Here is a 19,151-nt window from a genome sequence, read left to right on the forward strand (position 1 = left end):
AAAAAATTGTTAAATTAATTGAGGATTTGGTTGAAGTTTAAAATTTTGGCTTTATCTGCTTTTGTTTTTAATTTCCAAGATATATTTTTTCAGGCCCATAGTTCCATTTCTTTTTCCCCTTTCCCTTCCTTTATTTTTTATTATTGTTTTAGGTTGAGTTAAGGGTGTTTACACCCCCTTTCTATTGAGTTGACTCTTCTGTTTAATTCATTAGAAATTAAATTTTGTATAATTTCCTTTTTCTTTTGTTTAATCTGAATCGCATGCTTTTTCTCTGCATGATACCTAAATTTTCCAGTTATCCTAGCAGGGGGTAAAAAAAAATCTCCTTTCTGTGGTATTCCTTCAGGAATTTGTGCTTTTGTTTTTTGGCGTCTCTTCTTTCTTCTCCTCTCTCTCTCTTTCCTTTCGTTACAGTGCATCATGACGGTAAACATTTCTTGGTTATTTAGAAACAGCCCATGGGCCCAGCGCTCAGCAGTGTCCAACGGGTCTTTTTGCTTTCAGATCACTGGGTCGGGGTCTGCTGCTGACCTCTTTACCAAAACAGCCAGCCTGCTCACCACCTCGCGAGGACGTTCCCAGGAGTACGACTCAGGAAATGACACGTCCTCGCCACCCTCCACGCAAACCAGCTCAGCCAGGTCTCGGGGCCAGGAGAAGGGGAGCCCCAGCGGGGGCTTGAGCAAGAGCCGGGAGCTCAACAGTGGCAACACCTCTGATTCAGGGAACTCCTTCACCACCTCCTCACCCCAGAACAAGGGAGCCATGTTGGAGAATCTCTCCCCCACCAGCAGGGGCAGAGAGTCAAGGTCAGTGCACCGCACGGGGTCAGGGGTAGAGGGTCTCCCACCTTGGCTCCACCTTCTCATGCTCTCATCCCAGCCTCCCCTACTCCACCCCCAAGATTATTTTATTTGTAAGAGAGATAAAACTCAACTCAGACTGGCTTAATTGTTTAAAAACACTAGTGGCACTAGCTTCAGGTACAGCTGGATTCAGGGGTTCAAAAATATGTTGCTGGAAATCTGTCTTTCTGATTACATCTCTTATTCTGCTTCCTCGTTCTACTGGCCTTATTCTCAAGCAGAGCCTCCCAAAGCATTGTCAAATATGCCAAGCAGCTAACATTCTATCGGTTTAGCCAGCCAACAGGAGAACAATGCTTCTTTCTCAAACATTTCAGCGAAACACCAAGGCAGGTGCTCATTGGTTCTGTTTGGCCCAGCTTAGGTCATCTGCCCATCACTGTCCCAGGGGATGCTATGCTCTTGGCCAGAATGTGTCACATGCCATCGCTAGGGCTAATGAGTCGAACCTTCCCACATTCCTCTGCAGGAAAAGCCAGGTTATTGGTATCAGGAGAGATGGAGGCTAGGCAGGCAAAAAAACAGATGACAATTTTACCAATAATCTTAGAAGGAAGTCTAACATTGGCTAGGCGTGGTGGCTCACACCTGTAATCCCAGCACTTTGGAAGGGCGAGGCAGGCGGATCACCTGAGGTCGGGAGTTCGAGACCAGCATGACCAACATGGAGAAATCCTGTCTCTACTAAAAATACAGAATTAGCCGGGTGTGTTGGCACATGCCTGTAATCCCAGCTACTCAGGAGGCTGAGGCAGGAGAATTGCTTGAACCCTCGAGGCAGAGGTGGCAGTGAGCTGAGATTGTACCATTGCACTCCAGCCTGGGCAACAAGAGTGAAACTCCATCTCAAAAGAAAAAAAAAATGAAAGAAAGTCTAACATTAAATTCATTGTAAGTCACTGTCATTTAAGAACATATCACAGTATTTACCCAAATGAATTGAAAACTTATCTCTACATAAAAACCTGCACTGGGATGTTACAACAGCTTTATTTGTAATTGCTAAAACTTGGAAGCAACCAGAATATCCTTCAGTAGGTGAGTGAATACATAAATCGTGATACGTCCAGACAATGGAATGCTATTCCGTGCTCGGAAGATATGAAGTACCACGCTATGAAAAGACATGGAGGAAACGTACATGCATATTACTAAGTGAAAGAATCCAATGTGAAAAGGTCACACACTGCATGACTCCAACTGTATGACATTCTGCAAAAGGCAAAACTATGGAGAAAGTAAAAAGATAAGTGGTTGCCAGAGGGTGAGGGGACAGAGGGATGAATAGGCAGAGCACAGAGGATTTTTAGGGCAATGGAATTACTCTGTGTGATACTACAATGGTGGATGACTGTCATTATACATTTGTCCAAATCCATAGAATGTGTAACACCAAGAGGGTACTCTGATGTAAACTATAGACTCTGGGTGATAATGATATGTCAACGGAGGTTCATCGATTGTAGCAAATGGACCACGTTGGTGGAGGATGCTGATAGTGGGGAATAAGGCTGTGCCTGTGTAGCAGGAAGAAGTATGTGGGAGCTCCCTGCGCTTTCCATTCAATTGTGCTATGAAACTAAAACTGCTCTAAAAAATAAAGTTTATTAATTATAGATACAGATATACCATAGTATAATTTATCAACATATCAGAGAACATTGAGACTTCTCCATTTTTTTACCCATCTTAACACACTCACTAGATGCAGTTTTCCTGCAGAAAACTCTTCCATACAGTTGCATATGAGCCAGTTGTAATTCTACTTCGTCATCCGCTTACTCTCTCACTCAAGAAATCACAACAAAATGCTAATCACTGAGGGTACTGTCATCATAATAGCTACTAAAATTTACTGATCACTAAGTCTATACCATTCATTCTGTTGTTTATTCCTCAACTTGTTTAACAGGCAAGTCCTCTCTGCCAGACACACAGCCTGGCGCTGGGGATTTAAAAATGGAACGGTCCTTTTTCTCAGATTATAATTAATGAGGCAGATGCACAGGTGCAGGATGGGTGGAAAAGCTTTGCTGGTGCCCTCTGTCATGCTAACAGTGAGGTTTTTCTACTTCTGAGGGTGGGAGTTTGCCTTTGTTCCATGTAGCCAAAATTTTCAAAAGATGACTAACGCCTTAGCACTGAAGCAGCTAACAGCTTCTTCAAAGACAGAGCACTCTTTGTCCCTAACACATACCCCACTTCAGTCCTGGAAAAACAGCTTGACATCCACATGCAGAACTGCCTTCCTGTTTGCCTGCCCCAGGTTATCCCTGGCCTCAGCTCACACCCAAGCTTGGCTGAGAACCTGAGCTGGGCCAGAGCAAATGTCAGTGTCTCCGAGAACAGGCAGTGAAGTTCCCAGAAGGGAGGAGGAGGACACATGTTTACTGATATACTGTAGTGCTATTATGCAGGAAAAATTGAAATAGCAATAACAACAACAATAATAACGGCAGTTCATATTCTTTGAGCCCAAATCACATGCTAGGTACGCTGCCAAATGCTTTCCAGAAATAATCTTCCTGGGGCTCCTCAAAACCTTTATAGGATAGTACTATTTGTAACCCTTTTTTACCTGATGGGGAAACTGAGGCTCAGAGTGGTTGAGAAACTCAGTTAATAAGTGGCAGCACCAGAATTCAAATACAAATATGTTCCCCAAACAGGAACTAAAGCCTGAGAGACATCTAGCAGTTACCTGTTTAACTTGATCTCCATGGACAGCCAAATTAAGTAATTTAGACCCAGCCTTTCACTTTGAAATATAAATGATGGTTGAGCCCATGGCTATTTATGTCATGCCACTTATGAGCAGAGAGGGCTCAGTAAATATGGGCTGAGTGGAAGAGACATCAGCTCTAAATCAAAGGAACCATAGACAATAAGGTAGGGAGCTGGTGAGGTGGGAGGGGTGGGGGCTCTGGAGCTGCACAGATCAGGGTCTGGGGCTCTGGGCGGTTTTGAGCAAATAACAAACCCTTCTGAGACTTCTCTGTAAATTTGGCAGTAATAACAGCATTGGCAGCTGGGCGCAGTGGCTCACGCCTGCAATCCCAGCACTTTGGGAGGCCGAGGCGGGCGGGTCATGAGGTCAAGAGATCAAAGCCATCCTGGCCAACATAGTGAAACCCCATTTCTACTAAAAATACAAAACCTAGCTCAGTGTGGTGCTGTGCACCTGCAGTCCCAGCCACTCAGGAGGCTGAGGCAGGAGAATCGCTTGAACCTGGGAGGTGGAAGTTGTAGTCAGCCAAGATCACGTCACTGCACTCCAGCCTGGCAACGGAGTGAGACTGTCTCAAAAAATAAATAAATAATGATGTCGGCTTCAGAAGGTTGTTGGGAATGAAATGATTGTGAAATTCTCAGAACATTGAAAAGGTCCCCAGGGAGCTGTCTCCAGGGAGCTCAATATCTGGGACAGAAGAGACAGCCTATAAGAAGAGACAGTCTTATACAAGTATGAGACTAAGTAAGCTGTATGGGGATAGGCAAAACATAGGAACTAAGGTCTGTGGTAACACAATGGAGGTCACCCAACCCAGACAGGGGACACATGGTGTCAAGGAAGGTTTTCCAGAAAGGGTGAGGTCAAGCTAAAGCCAGAATCATAAGTAGGAGTTGCCAGATGAAGAGGGAATGGAGAGGGTTTGCAGATAGCCAGAATGTTCTGAGGCCTGGAGATAAGGAAGAGAATAGGGATATTTCAGGAGGAATAAGTAGTCTATGATAGCTGCAGTCAGAAGAGGAAAGAGTCAAGACCTGAGATCGGAGGGGTGAGCAGGGGCCAGGACATCGTGAGCCTTGAAAACCATATTAATATGATTTGAACTTGATTCTTGGCCCAATCCAAATAAATATGCCTTCACTGAGCACCTAACGGAGGTCAGCCTGGCCCTAGGCAGGGTGGGAGTACAGAAGACAGCACCCTAGCCTTCTGATAATCCTGAAGCCTCTGTCTTTTGGGAGGTCTCAATTCCTCCATCTGCAAAATGGGTTACATCAAAATTTCCCAAACCTAAGCCAACAACAGGACATCTTGATTTTTACCATATCCATGTACTACTGATATTCCTGTTTACTTTAATAAACTCATTTTTTAATATGTAAGTGAAAGGAAAATTACAGTACTATCTGAAATAGAAAATTAGAATCAAATGTTCTTGGCCGGGCACAGGGGCTCACATCTATAATCCCAGCACTTTGGGAGGCCAAGGGGGATGGATCATTTGAGGTCAGGAGTTTGAGACCAGTCTGGCCAACATGGTGAAACCCCATCTCTACTAAAAATACAAAAATTGGCTAGGTGTGGCAGCACGCACCTGTAATCTCAGCTACTCGGGAGGCTGAGGCAGGAAAATTTCTTGACCCCAGAAGGCGGAGGTTGCAGTCAGCTGAGATCACGCCACTGCACTACAGCCTGGGTGACAGAGTGAGACTCTGTCTCAAAAAAAGAATCACATGTCCTAAATAAAAGGTACCTATAAAAATACATATGATTAAAACAATGGATTTAATCCTACTAGCTGCAGTTGCCTACCCAAGGCTGAGTCTGAGGTGTGCTCCTCTCTTTAGAGAGATTACAAAGTGCTAACACTTGGTGTTACAAACCAGCTAGCACCCAGTGGGGACTTTCTCATTAATGTAATCAGAAGGACAGAAAAAGACTAGACAGGGAATAAATTTCTCACCATGTAATTTGATGTTACTTACCATCATGCCCATGCCTGATGACATCCTAAAATACTCCACTGTGGCCCCAGCAGTATGTGTTTCACACTTGAGGAAATGCTAACCTGAATTGTCTACTTTTAAGGTATCTTCTGTCTCTACTCCTCTAACATATGTGGCCTGGGAAGTCTTTCCAGAGAGAATAGGATGGGAAAAGGGGCAAAGAGGGTTCCATGAGAGCACCACAGCCTAGGCCAATGTGGGGAGGTATTCACACAAGATGCTCCCAGAGTAGTGGGCAGTCGGTGCTCATGGACATTTTCCCACCTGCAGGGGATTTCAGTCACCGTGTCTGGACTGTGCCGAAGTGAAGAAGTCCAGTTTGGTCCCATCCACAGCCCAGAGCTCACCCATGAAAGGGTGCTCCCGCAGCTCCTCCTATGCCAGCACCAGATCCTCCAGTCACTCATCCCGATCCCCAAATCCCAGGGCTTCCCCCAGGTACACCCAAAGCCGATCCACCTCTTCTGAAAAAAGGTGAGTGTGGTTTTGACCTTTGCTTTGCAGCACCTTTCTCCTTAGGAAATTAGTTAATTGCAGATGTCCTTTGACCCAGGGGGGAAAGAAGTCAGACGGACTTAGGTTTGAATACTCGTTTTGCCCATTTCTAGCTGGTGGCCTTGGGAAAGTCAGTTAATTTCTCTGAACCTCAGTTTTCCCATCTGCAATATGAAAAAATAGCAATTCTTACCAGAAAGGATTGTTCTGAGGACTATAAGGCACTTAGAACAGTACACGGAACATAATGAATATCAGTTACTATTGCTGCTATTGGCATGAGAATAAGCTAATGTGTATCAATTAACTTCTGCATAGAAAATTATCCCCAAACTTAGCATCTTTAAAACAAGTGCGACTTAGTTCCTGATCCTGTGGATCAGCAATTGGGCTGGGTTCAGCTGGGTGGTTCTTTTGATCTTACTGGGCTCACTTATATGCCTTTGATTGACTGGTGGGTTGGCTGGGGGCTGGAGAGTTTGAAAGACCCCAGCTGACTCATCTCTACTCCATGAGGTCTTTCCTCCTCCAGCAGGCCTGTCTTGGTTTGTTCACATGGTGATGGCAGAATTCCAAGAGAGAGCACAGTATTCTGCAAGGCTTCTACGCTTGGAAGTGATTAGCATCCCTTCTGCTATTCTATTAGCCATAGCAAGTCACAAGACTAGTACAGATTCAAGGGTATTCCTCTCAGTGAAAGGAGCTGCAAAGTCAAATTGCAGGGGATGTGGACACTGGGAGAAGAAAAATTATGGCCATTTTTGCATTCTGCTACCCAGTTTCAATAGCTGTTGGTAATTTCTTGATTGCCTCATGTAGAATAATAGTGTAGCAGAATGAGACATGAAATCTCAGAAATCGGAAGATTCTATCCAAACAAATCAACCCATAAATTCAGGGAGTCCAGCTTTCCTCTGCAAAAAGAAATTCCCAATAGGAGCCTGACTGTTCCTCTTTTGCAACTATACAATCAAAAAACAGTTGCTTATTTAGCTGGTCATCTCAAGACTGGTCCATTCCAAAAAATGAGACAAGGCAACTGACAAAAATATTCAACATGATAGAGTGACATAAATAGAAGAGCAAATCAGGCTAAAAGAAAAATTAAGGAAAGAAATATAAAATTAAGTCAGGAGACAGTCCCAAAAGCACGTCCTACTACTCTGTACAGTTGCTATGGAGGTAAGCTGCAAATATGACGTCTGAGCTCCCTGGCAGACAAAGCAAAGAGGAAAATTACTCCATCATTTACTATATTATTAACAAAAAAAAAAGGATAAGAATTGAACCAGTTGCTCAGAAGAGCAGCTATTTCAGGTTTTTAATTCTATGAAAAATGACTCAGATGGCTCCACAGAAAAGGGACTCTATATGGTGCAGTGAATGGAAATTCTGATAATATCCTTTCAAAGTGTCCAAAAACAGGTTTCATCTTGACTCTTTCTTGTATCTCTCAATGCATAGCCAAAGCACAAGTTGACAAAAGGACATTTTTCCAGGGACCATAGCTGGACACTGCCGAGGCCACTGAGAATGGAACAGCTATTCCTGCCCCTCTTCTCTAAAAGTGGGAGGCATTAACAGAAAGCAAAGAAGACTGGGAGGAGCATAAGGATTAGCCATTTAGATGCACAACAATATAGTCTACAAAAATCAAGAGCACTTTGAAACCAAACAGACGTGAATTAAATTTGGCTTAGAGGCAAACAGACCTGGGTTCACATCTCTTACCAGCTGTGTTTAGCAAAGTGCATCATCCTCTGTGCCTCTGTTTCCCCATCTATAAAATGAAATTGATAATAGTACCTAACCCTAAGATGTGTTGAGGATTAACTAATACACACAAAGCACTGGTTCAATGTCTGGCACATAATAAAATATGTCATAGTCATAGCTAACATTTCCTATGTCCTGTCTAATTGGTACTTAGCATAGGTGCCAATCTGCTATGTGATTTACCCGAATTCACTCATTCAATGTACAATTGTCTAGGGTAAGGACTATTATTACCTGCATTTTATAGACAAGAAAACGGCCCAGAAAAACGAAATCATCTGCCAAGGTCACACAGCTAGTAAGTGGCCAGGATAGTAGGCACAAAATAGAAGTTGTTGGTATTATTATTAACCACCGGGTGGGGAGGGGCTTTCACTCTTTGATTGGGGCCCAGTTCCTCTGCCTGGCTTCCAGAAAGAAAAAGGTCACTGCCCAGAGACCCGCTGAATAAAGCGCAAGCCGTCTTGGATAACCCAGGCGGACACTCAGCAGGCTCCTCAGAGGCTGTTACCTCTCCCCCAGGTCCTACTCTCGCTCTCCCAGCTATTCCTCCAAGTCTGGCAAGAGGAGCCCGCCCAGCAGAAGCTCTCGGTCCCGCCGCAGCCCTAGCTACTCCCGCTACAGCCCCAGCAGGTACCGGCCCCGCCCGGAGGCTCTGGCCCCGCCCCTCAAACTACGCCCGTCCTAGGCCCCACCCCTTTGCTCTGATCCTCCTCTCTGGCCCCGCCTCCCCGTTCTCGGGCCTTCTTCCTGTCAGGTCTGACCATGACTCAGTTCCCTTTGTCCAATCAGGAGTGGCAGCGAGGCACCAAATATACCCTTGTTTCCTAATGTCTCCAGCCCAAACACTCCCACAGACATACCCCAGAATTCACATCCCCAGCCCTCAGCCTCTACCGACCATCCCTATATTCAGAGCCCCCAGTTCTTACCCACGCACCAGGGCCTGCGTAACATTCACGTCCTCACCCCTGCAGCACCTGCCGTGCTGTGATGCCCACCTGCAAATGCTACACCCCTGCACAAGCCCAGCCCCCACCCCTACGGTACTAACAACCCTCGCAGACTCTTCCCGCAGCCCCGTCATCCTCCCTCCGGTCTCCTTTGCGGCAACGTGCAGACCCCATCCCCTGACCCAGTGGGGTGGGAAAGAAAGGGAGTGTCCCTCTCCCACGCGCTCACGCAGAAAATCCAGCCCAGCCCCAGCTCCGCAGTAACCCCCCGCGCCCCTTCAGGGAGCGGGATCCCAAATACAGTGAGAAGGACTCGCAGCAGCGGGAGCGCGAGCGAGCGCGTCGGAGACGTCGGTCCTACTCGCCCATGAGAAAGCGCCGGAGAGACTCCCCGAGCCACCTGGAGGCCCGGAGGATAACCAGGTGAGGCCAGGGGGAAAGGGGGACCCACCTTCACCCTCGTTCCCACTCCCATTCTTACTCATTCGAGCCTCGGGCTCTCCCTAGGCCTCCTTGGGGCTGGGATTCAGGATTGTGCGAGCTTATGGTCCCCCCAACCCCAACATCATTGAAATTACGTGTCTGTTCAAAGCCTTGGGACTGAGTCTCCCAGCTCAACCAGCAGGGCCTGCAAGAACGGGGCGGGGCCAGCCTGAAGAATCGGGTGTGGCCTGGGGGTGTGGCCAAAGCGTGAGGGTGGAGCTGGGGCCGGGGAGGTGGAGCTGGGGCCGGGGAGGCGGAGCTGGGGGAGAGAGTGGCGTCAGGCCAGGGAACGGAGGCCAAAGCAATGGGGCAGGACCTTGGCCTGGTGGTGGATCCCGGGCAGTGGAGACAGACCTCTACCCTCAGACCTGTACACTCAAACCTATATGTAATTATACCTTGAACCACATGTGGAGAGGACAAACAGGATTGCTTAGTTCCCAAAGGGACCTAGAGAGAGCCACGGTGGATAAGCCGGAGAGCACTGGATGTGGATTGGAATCCTGGATGTGCCACTTTGCAGGTGACCTAGGAAAGGCTCTTACCTTCCTGAGCCTCAGTTTTCTCACTCATGAGATATTGGAAGAAATAACTCCCAGAAGTAGAGGATGAAATGAAAAGGGGCAAAAAGATGTGAACGTGCTTTGTAAACTTAAATGCAGACCACACAATGTGCCATTGTTGACTGAATGGTCAGAATAGGCGGATACCTTTCCTGGAACAGGTAAGTCCTCAGAAGAGAAAAGCTCTAGCAGAGAGGTCTGAGTGCAAGCAAATTTCTCAGGCCTTGAAAGCTGGGAGAATGATTGAATGCTGCCCTAAGATTGGCTTGGGATCTTCCTGCTGGCCTTCCAGGCATCTGCCACTCAGTCCAGACACTGGACTGAGGAATCAGGGATTCTCCCTGGAGATGACCTGGAGGAGGAAAAAGAATGTGTGTCCCAGATAGCAAGACTGGGGTGATGGAGTCCCCTTCTCAAATATCCCACAAGGCACCCTGCCTCAGCTTGTAAAGATTTCCTAAACCCTTGGGAGGCCAAGGAGGGCGGATTGCTGGATCTCAGGAGTCTGAGACCCGCCTAGGCAATATGGCAAGACCCTGTCTCTACCAAAAATACAAAACACTAGCCAGGCATGGTGGTGTGCACCTGTGGTCCCATCTACTCAGGAGGCTGAGGTGGGAGAATCATTTGAGCGGGGTGGAGGTTGCAGTGAGCTGAGATCACACCACTGCACTCCAACCTGGGTGACAGAGCGAGACCCTGTCTGAAAAATGTAATTAATATAATATAATATAATACAACATAATTCCTAGCATAATTTCTAAACTCACTCCCTTGATCCAACGTCACACAGCTATTAAGTGGCCAGGATAATAAGCACAAAATAGAAGTTGTTGGTATTATTATTATCTTTGGGGTCAACTTAGAGGAAAGCTAAGATAGAGAGTGGCATTTCCAAATGGCTGTCTAGTTTCTTTAGTCAATCTCAAATAATTCATCTTGATTAACCCATTCAGTGTTTCCCAATCTTTAGTCATTCACCAGTGTCTTGACCACATATGCCTTGTCTGTTTATCAACTGTACTATTCTTAAGTTTCTTTAAATAGACATGACCCTTTTCAAAGGTTCATACATTTATTTCTAAAGGAAACTTGATACAGTACAGTAAATGGAAAATTAGCCTCTTTTGCCATAAATAGATGGTTCCAGTAAAAGTAAAAACAGAAAAACAAAACTATGATTAAAGTTTAGATGTAGATTCTGTTGCAAGCTGGAGGCTCTGAGCTCCAGGCTTGCTTCATGAGGGGAAGAAAAAAGTGAGATAATCATTTTTCAAGATACATTAGCACTAAGCTGAGACTTTTACTTTGATGTGCTCTCAAGACTGCAAGAGAAGTGGAAAGGGCGTATTTTTTCCTAAGGGACTGGGAAAAGGGAGGATATTGGTTTCCCTTGGGACAAGACTGGGGCTCGCTGCGGGGAGGCACAGAGAGACCGGCCCTCATCTCTCCTCTCTCTGGTCTCTACAGTGCCCGGAAACGCCCCATCCCCTACTATCGGCCCAGCCCCTCCTCATCCGGCAGCCTCAGCAGCACCTCCTCCTGGTACAGCAGCAGCAGTAGCCGCTCGGCGAGCCGCAGCTACTCCCGGAGCCGGAGTCGGAGCCGGAGCCGGAGCCGGAGCCGGACCCGGACCCGCACGAGCAGCAGCTGTAGCTCCCGCAGCCCTAGCCTGGGCTCCCGCAGCCGGAGCCGGAGCCGGAGCCGGAGCCGGAGCCGGAGCCAGAGCCGGAGCTACAGCTCAGCAGACAGCTACGCCAGCACGAGGCGCTAAGTGCCCCTGAGCCAGCTGCCCGTGGGGGCCCCTTCGCGCTGCCAGCCTCCCCCAACCACCTGCCCTCCCCGCCTTCTCCTTGGTGACAGATAGTGAGGGCTCCTATACCTTGTCCTTCCTGCTTCCCTAGGGGAAGAGGAGAAGAGGGTAAGGGGGCTTCACTCTCTAGATCAACCTGCTAGGAGCCTCTACCAGCACCATCCTGGGGCCCAGCTCAGGCCTGGGCATATGGAAAGAACCATCATCTTGTGGCACAAAAAAAGAAAAAAGAAAAGAAAACCTCAAGGTTTTGTGAGAAGCAATGGGTCTGTGACTCAAAAATTGAGCCCTGGCCAGGAAAATGTGGAGACAGTTCTTCTCCTCCTCTGCTCGCAGGAGGCCAGTGGTAATTCTCCCCACCTCCCCGGATGCTCCCCTAGTCCAACTTCATGGCTGCACGTGGATGGACCCCCATGTCGGAGAGAGGTGAAAGAGGAGACCAGTGGCAGTTCAGGTTCAAGATAAGGGGGTGAGGCCTTTAACTTCCTCAAACAGGCCAGAGCAAAGGCTGGAAAACACTTGGGTCCTAGAAGAAGGGATATCCTTGAATACCAGACATGGACATTTGACTTGGTGGGAGGTGTCAGGAGATAGGAGTTGGTTAAGATGATAGATAGAAAAAAGGAAGGGGTCAGCTGCTGCTTCCAATATCTCAGCATGGTAAGGGGACAGAGCCCAGCAGATCCCAGCTGCGGAGAGGCCACTGCATGGCTGACACAAAACACCTCTTGGCCATTCACAGGGGCCCTGCAACGCCACGAGAAAGGAGATAGTGGAAGAGTCAGGACAGGTTGGTCTCCAGCCCCACTTCCCAAATATGCCTCAGCCCCACTAGCTGGCACCAAATTAGTTCCATGGGACCATCTGCTGAACATTCCCCAGTGCCATGGCCAGTTGCCAGGCCCCAGCGCCAGCCAGTCTGGCCTTACCCTCCGGTTGGCGCCTGCCAGCCCCCTCCCCTCTGCCCAGGCTGCCACGCCCTGGATGCCACCCAGTGCAGCCTGGCACCTACCCATCCACCCTTCAGCTTAAGCCACTCCCCTTGCCTCTCAGGAATTTTGCCAGGATGGGGCACAGCGGCTCAGGTTTGGGGGAAAAGACCCGAATCCAGAGTGCAGGGGAGAGGGGCTTGGATGTGCCATGTCTTGGGCTCCTGCTGGCTTCTGAGGTTTCTTGTCAGCTTGGGAAAGACCCACCTTTATTTTTGCCCTCACCCCAAGTCCCCCGCCCGGCTGGGGCTGGGCAGAGAGGGTAAGCTGATCTCCGATACACAAATACCACCAGCTGCTTCATCCACAGAAGGCGCTAAGAACAGGGAGGTGAGGAATAAGATCCTCAAAATAAACTCTTGGGCATCCCCCTCACCAGCTGACTGGCTTTCCGGAGGCCTGTGGGTGAGTTTCAAGTTTGTGGTGGCAACAGCAGCAGGACAGGGCACGGAAGGAGCGAGGGAGAGAGGACCGGTCCCAGCTTTTGGATATTTTGGGTTATGGGGAAGCTGGGGCCAAACATTCTTTATCCCTCCCACCCCAGGAAAAACATTTGGAAAATAGTCCTTTTTCTTGGAAGCAGTGACGTCTCCCTACCCAATCTTTCCCATCCTATCAACCCATGGGGCTAGAGACTGCCATGCAACCACCACCACGACAGCCCTTCCTCCATCAGAAGAGAGGAGCGAGGGCCCTGGGCAGCAGTGGACGACCCGGCCTCCCCATACCGGGCCTCTAGCCCAGACCTAAGCCCTGTCCACAAAGACTAATGGCTGCCAGTGCTGTCACTGCAGAAGGCCAGATGGCAGGTGCCTGGGACAGGGGCAGGTACCCCAGGGAGGGCAAGTACAGCCACTGTAAATAACCCTAATCCCCGCCCAGGAACCCAAACTGGACTTCAGTCTCCCTCCATGGAGACAATGGCTTCCCAGAGCCACCAAAAACCTTCTTAGCAAGACAGCTGTGAGAGGCATCAGAGCCTCATGTTTGGACTGCCTTCATCAAGATAACTCTAGGGGACCATTTTGCCTGGGGCTCCTAGCAAACCTTTTTATTTATTTTATTTATTTATCTGTTTATTTATTTATTTATGTGATGACTGTCTCTCTTTCTCACCATTAGCAGTATTGAATTATTTATTTATACAGAGGTTTTTGTGTGTGTGTGCATATGTGTGTGTGTGTGTGTGTGTGCGTGTGTGTTGGGGGGATCTCCTAAATTATTTTTGTGCATCTCCTTTTTTTTTCTGCTGTTTTAATGGATGGGATTTGAGAGGCCAAAGGTGAGTGGGCTATTGGCCTTCTCCCTGAAGGCTCTAAGCCTGGAACACCCGGGAGTTGGCCCAGAAGGAGGCACATCAGTCCCAAAATTCATCACTTAACCCAGTGTCCTGTGCCCCAGCCTCCTGTCCCCCAGGAACCTCACAGCGGTATCAAAAAGATGTAAACAGCCTGGAGGCTTATGAGCTATGGTGATGAATTGACACAGTGGAGTTGCAACTTAGGTGGGGGTTGGAGTCAAAAGTTGGCAAATGGGGCCAAGGCTGCACAAAGTCGAAATCCCTTGTGAACGTCCCTTAGGGAGGCACGAGATTGGAGACAGATGTGCTATCTCCTAGCAGAGTGATGAGGCTTCAGTTGAGTACTTAACTGAAGTAGTTGCCTTGTATTTTGAGGGCCATGGTGGATGAAAATGATGTCCGGTTTAGTACTGGAATTGCACTTGGGGTTGACAAGATGCTCACACCATGAGAATGGAGGCAGGAATTGAGCTGACTGAGGGAAGGTGCACCTTGATCTCACCCTCACTCCAAGGCACATAGCAGGATCACTCCCTAGCTTCTCTGAGCACACCTAGTTGGTTTCATGTGTGTTACACATGCTTCCACTCCACAGTACCTAATTTCTATCTGTCCCCTGAGATCTGAAGGCTACCTTGGGAAGAGGCATCAGCCATCTTGCTTGAGAACCACCAAGCCAAAAGCAAAAGCTTTTATCTATGATCTCTTGCTGTTCCGTCAGGGGAAAGCACAAAGCTATTTCTGAAATTAGGAAAAAAGAAAAAAAAAAGGTGGAAGGAGCAGCCAGATGTTCCATGGGACCCCGCCAAGAAGGTCATTTCCAAACCCATCCTGGAAGGGCCCAGGATCCAAAGGTCATCAGTCCTGCTTATCTGACCAGCTGGCAGTGTCTTCTGGCTGCTGGCCGGAGACAGCTCTTGCCCTTTCCAAAGTCACTGTCCACTGCCTTGCAATTGCCAGCTTGTCTGGTCCAGCTTTGGGTTTGGTGAGACTTTTGCAACATCCCTGGTTGTTTCCCTGGCAATGTGACTATCCAGCCCTAACCCAAAGCAAGGGAGTGCCCCTTTCCTGGGGGAAGTTTACAAGAAGGCTGCTTAAATGCCTGCTTCAGGGAAATCTCTGCCTCTCTCTCTCTCTCTCTCTGAGTATTTCTCTACTTTCTTTCTTTTATATTTCCTTTTTTCCTATCCAAAAACAACGTGCTTATTGAGGCACTGGTAACCTTGATTAACCAGAACCTCCCATTCCTGGTATTGCTGTTCCTACGCCCGTTTCACCCTCATTACCTTCTGCTTCCAAGGAATATGACAGATCACCAGGATGCTGCTCATCGTGAGGATTTATCTCAAAAACCAACATCCAAAATGGGAGGGGGATGTGGCTTGAGGTCAAGCACCATGCATCCCAGGCCTTTGACCTTCCCGCTATGGAAGTGCACTGGATGACAGAAACCGAATACATTGCTCCCTTTCCCTAGGGCCAAGTTCCCACCTCTGTTAAGTGGAGGGATTTGTGAGATAAAAACTCAAAATGTTGGCCTGAGGCCTGAGAGTGTCACCAAAGACAGAGGGAGCTTCACTGAGACTCAGAGGGAAAAGGAAAAGAGCCTCAAACATTTTTAGGGGGTTCTCCATCATGAAAGTAAAAACGAAAAGCAAGATTTGATCTCCCTTCAGTTAATTAGGCAAGGCTAAGTAACTCAAAGCCCCCAGTTAGTAACATTCTGGTTCATTGAGGTTTGACCATATTCCTATCTGCATTCCTTCCCTTCTTTGAAAGACAGCTGATATTTCAGAAGCAGAATAAAATTAAGATGTTAGAACAAAGGTCTCAGTCTCAGAGAACCCCATCACTTCATTTGCTCAAACCCATCCTCTTTTGCAAAAGGGTTTGCTTGGAGAGGCCAAAATTCAGGGTGCTCTCAAAGGCAAAGAAAGCACATTGTTTTCCTTCTCCAGTCCGACTTTCATCTTTTCTTCTGCTGTTTTCTTTCCCCTCTTCTTTTTCCACAAACGTTCAGAATGGTCTCGTGCGCATGTGTCTTGCCCCGCTTTCCCCTTTAGCTGAACAGAAAATTTTGTCTCGTAGTAAAACAAAGTCAAAAAACAGGATTCCTCCAAACATGCCTCCTCCCGCACTGACCAACCGAGTCCAGCTGAGAAACTTATGCTAGATTCAATGTCACTGAGCAATGCTTTATTGAAATCTCTTTCTTCTCACTTCTGCACCAATGAGCCAACGATACTGACACAAATGTCATCTCTCCTCTATCTGTGGTTGTTGTTTTTGGAGTTAAAGTTTTTGTGTGTGTTTTTTTAGTTCTTTTGATGGGTGTTGTTTTGCATTGTAAATACCATGATGGGGGACCCCCATCAGAACATGGCTTATTTAATAATTTATTTCCTATTTATTGAGTAATATTGGGAAAAGAGAAGGACCACCTCTTTCCCTGAATTGCTGTTGAGAATTGGTCCATCTCCCAGCTCTGGGTGCTGCTGTCTGCAGCAGGGGCATTACCGCCCAGGTAATGAGTGCTAGAATCACCAAGCAAATTGAAATTGGCAGAAATGGAGGCTTCAGTCATACAAATTAGACTCAAATGGAACTAAAACACTAGTTATCTCCGGGAAAACCTCATTTAGATGGAAATTAATTGAAGAATAAAATGCCTACGCACGAACCAACTTCTATTAAAAAGTCACAACTCCTTGAAAAAAAAAAAGAAAGAAAGAAAAATTGTAAACTCTTTTTTTTTCTGGCCAAGGAAAGCTATGCCTCATCTTCTAATGAGCCAAGCCAAAAAGACTGCAATGATATTCCTATGTGTTTCTTTGGCCTGTGTATCAGTCTGAATGAAACAGAATGGGTCTCTAGCCTCAGTCTTGTCATCTGTAAAATGGGGCTTGTCCTATATACTATCTGCAAGATGTGGGAAATGGGGGCTCAATCCCTGATGCTATGGACTCCATACTGTTGGATATATTGTCCCTTGTGTCTTCTGCTGACTGTAGATTAAAGGGTGTCAACCAAGGAAGGAAACAAAAAAAGTAGGGCCTGGACTTCATTTGCAGAGTGAGGTCACAGTTGCTGAGTCCCACAGTCATATATGGGAGACCTCAAGTTGCTGTCACCTTGATAACTCTTGTATCCTGGGTTAAAGCCCTCTGTATTTAGTTTGAACTTCTCTCCAAGCCCCGTGGTCCAAAGTCATCACGGGAGAGACCAAGATGCGCTTACCTTGCCCTGCTCTGGATTTAACCACTGTTCATTGTCAGGCTATATTTTTGTACAATCATTCAAATAATCCAGTGACATAGGTCATATTGCCACTTTTCAGAGGAGAAAACTGAGGCCCGGGGGGGAGTTGACATGCCCAAGCTCCCTTGAGCTCAGATTGGCTTGACTCAATGTCCAACGTTCCCTTGGTAGCTTTTTCTCCGGGGTCCTGTGCTATAAGAACTTCTCTCTGCACTGTGTTTTTTTTCTCTCAATTCTTAGCTATTTCCTCAAGCAATGATTGGCCAAGGACCTAGCATAATCCACCACATTGGCCAAGGGGACGTGGTGCACCCCAAGGCCATTTCTCTACATTGGAGGCTGCGACTCTCCTCTGGAAAATTCCCAACCCAAGGACCCACCATGAGCCCAGCTCAGCCTGACCAGACAGCCTCTGCCTGGAGCATCCACATCAGATGGAAAGAAGCTGCTATGTCCTCCAGCATCCTGGGACCCTGTCCTCTGCCCAGTGACACAGCAGCCATGGCTTGCTTGATTTCTGGTCTCCAAAGCTAAGCATAACCTTCCCGGGGTTTCTGGTTTTTCAGCCTGTACGAAACATGTCTCTGTTCTAATTAAAGGTCCCATGGTATGGTGTTCACATATATGGCTCAGTGTTCTCTGTTTATATGGGGTACTCATAATTAAAAAGTGGGGAGGGAGACAAGGAGCTAGAGAAGACTTAAGTAGCACCTGCTGCGTGTCACACATGTTCACACTGCTCAGCTCACATCTTTAATCGTCCAAACAAACCTGTATGTATTTTGGGTTTTTGGTTATATATACAGCATATATACCAAATATATATGTTATATATATGTGTGTGTGTGTGTGTGTGTGTGTGTGTGTGTGTGTTAGTAGCAGCTATGGAATGCCTTAGGCAACCTTTTTGGAAGCATTTTATATGTATTAGTCTTCAGCAACAACCAACCCTATGAAGTAGGTATTAGGAACTTCTTACAAATAAGGAAACTGAGGCTTAGAAAAGTAAAGTCACCCAGGCACAATGGCTCACACCTGTAGTCCCAGCACTTTGGGAGGCTGAGGTGGGCAGATTACCTGAGATCAGGAGTTTGAGACCAGCCTGGCCAACTTGGTGAAACCCCATCTAAACCCCTACTAAAAATACAAAGATTAGCTGGGCATGGTGGTGGGCACCTGTAGTCCCAGCTACTCGGGCGGCTGAGATACAAGAATCACTTAAACCCGGGAGGCAGAGGTTGCAGTGACCTGAGTTCATGCCACTGCACTCCAGCCTGGGCCACGGAGAGAAAACCCATCTCAAAAAAATAAAAAGAAAACAAGAAAAGCAAAGTCACTTGCCCAGGGACCACAGAATCCAGAATTGATGATAATATCCAGGCAGGCTAACTCCAAAGCCCAGGTTGTCAACTTCTTTGCTCTGTAGCACTCCAGTATGTGTAATGAGTAACCAGAGTTCTTTGGTGGAACTCTTTTTCCCTGAGATCTCCTTCATGGTTGGGAGGAAGGACACAGATTTTGGAGTCCAAAGACCTAGATTCAAATCTAGACCCTGCCATTACCAGCTAGGTGGTATTGGGAAAGCACTCTATACCTTGTTGGTGCTTGGTTTGTTTGCTCATCTGTAAAATGGGATAGCAACAGCCACCTCCCTGGGCTGCTGTGAGAACTAAATGAGATGGTGGCTTTAAAAAACAATGAGGCACCAAAAGTAGTCAGTGACTGTTAATGAGCAACATGACTATTTCCTAAACTGGGACTGAGCTATGGTGGTGACGATTAATAGCCCAAAGTAGCCAACTTGGATCTGCAGGAGCTCTGCAAGGCCCTGTGGAAATGTTCTCAGTGTGGAATTAAATTGTTTCTTTCCCTCCAGAGCAGGGGCTGAAAACACTCCCGGGGACTGGCAGGTGAG

At 47.3% G+C, this 19,151-nt stretch overlaps 1 protein-coding gene across 2 annotated transcripts in view; it reads left to right on the plus strand.

Moving 5' to 3' along the window:
- The window catches only part of SRRM4 (serine/arginine repetitive matrix 4), a 182,258-nt gene extending 164,401 nt beyond the window's left edge, over positions 1–17,857 (plus strand). Inside the window, exons 9-13 of one of the 2 annotated variants that reach the window (XM_055235618.2) lie at positions 508–812; positions 5,877–6,080; positions 8,400–8,510; positions 9,113–9,253; positions 11,347–17,857. In XM_055235618.2, coding sequence (XP_055091593.1) covers positions 508–812; positions 5,877–6,080; positions 8,400–8,510; positions 9,113–9,253; positions 11,347–11,650 — 1,065 coding nt within the window. In that variant the 3' untranslated portion in view covers positions 11,651–17,857. The other variant, XM_055235619.2, reaches the window with a different exon arrangement.
- The last annotated feature ends 1,294 nt before the right edge of the window (positions 17,858–19,151 follow it).

This window comes from Symphalangus syndactylus, chromosome 13 (assembly GCF_028878055.3).
Source record: "Symphalangus syndactylus isolate Jambi chromosome 13, NHGRI_mSymSyn1-v2.1_pri, whole genome shotgun sequence".
Taxonomy (NCBI): domain Eukaryota; kingdom Metazoa; phylum Chordata; class Mammalia; order Primates; family Hylobatidae; genus Symphalangus; species Symphalangus syndactylus.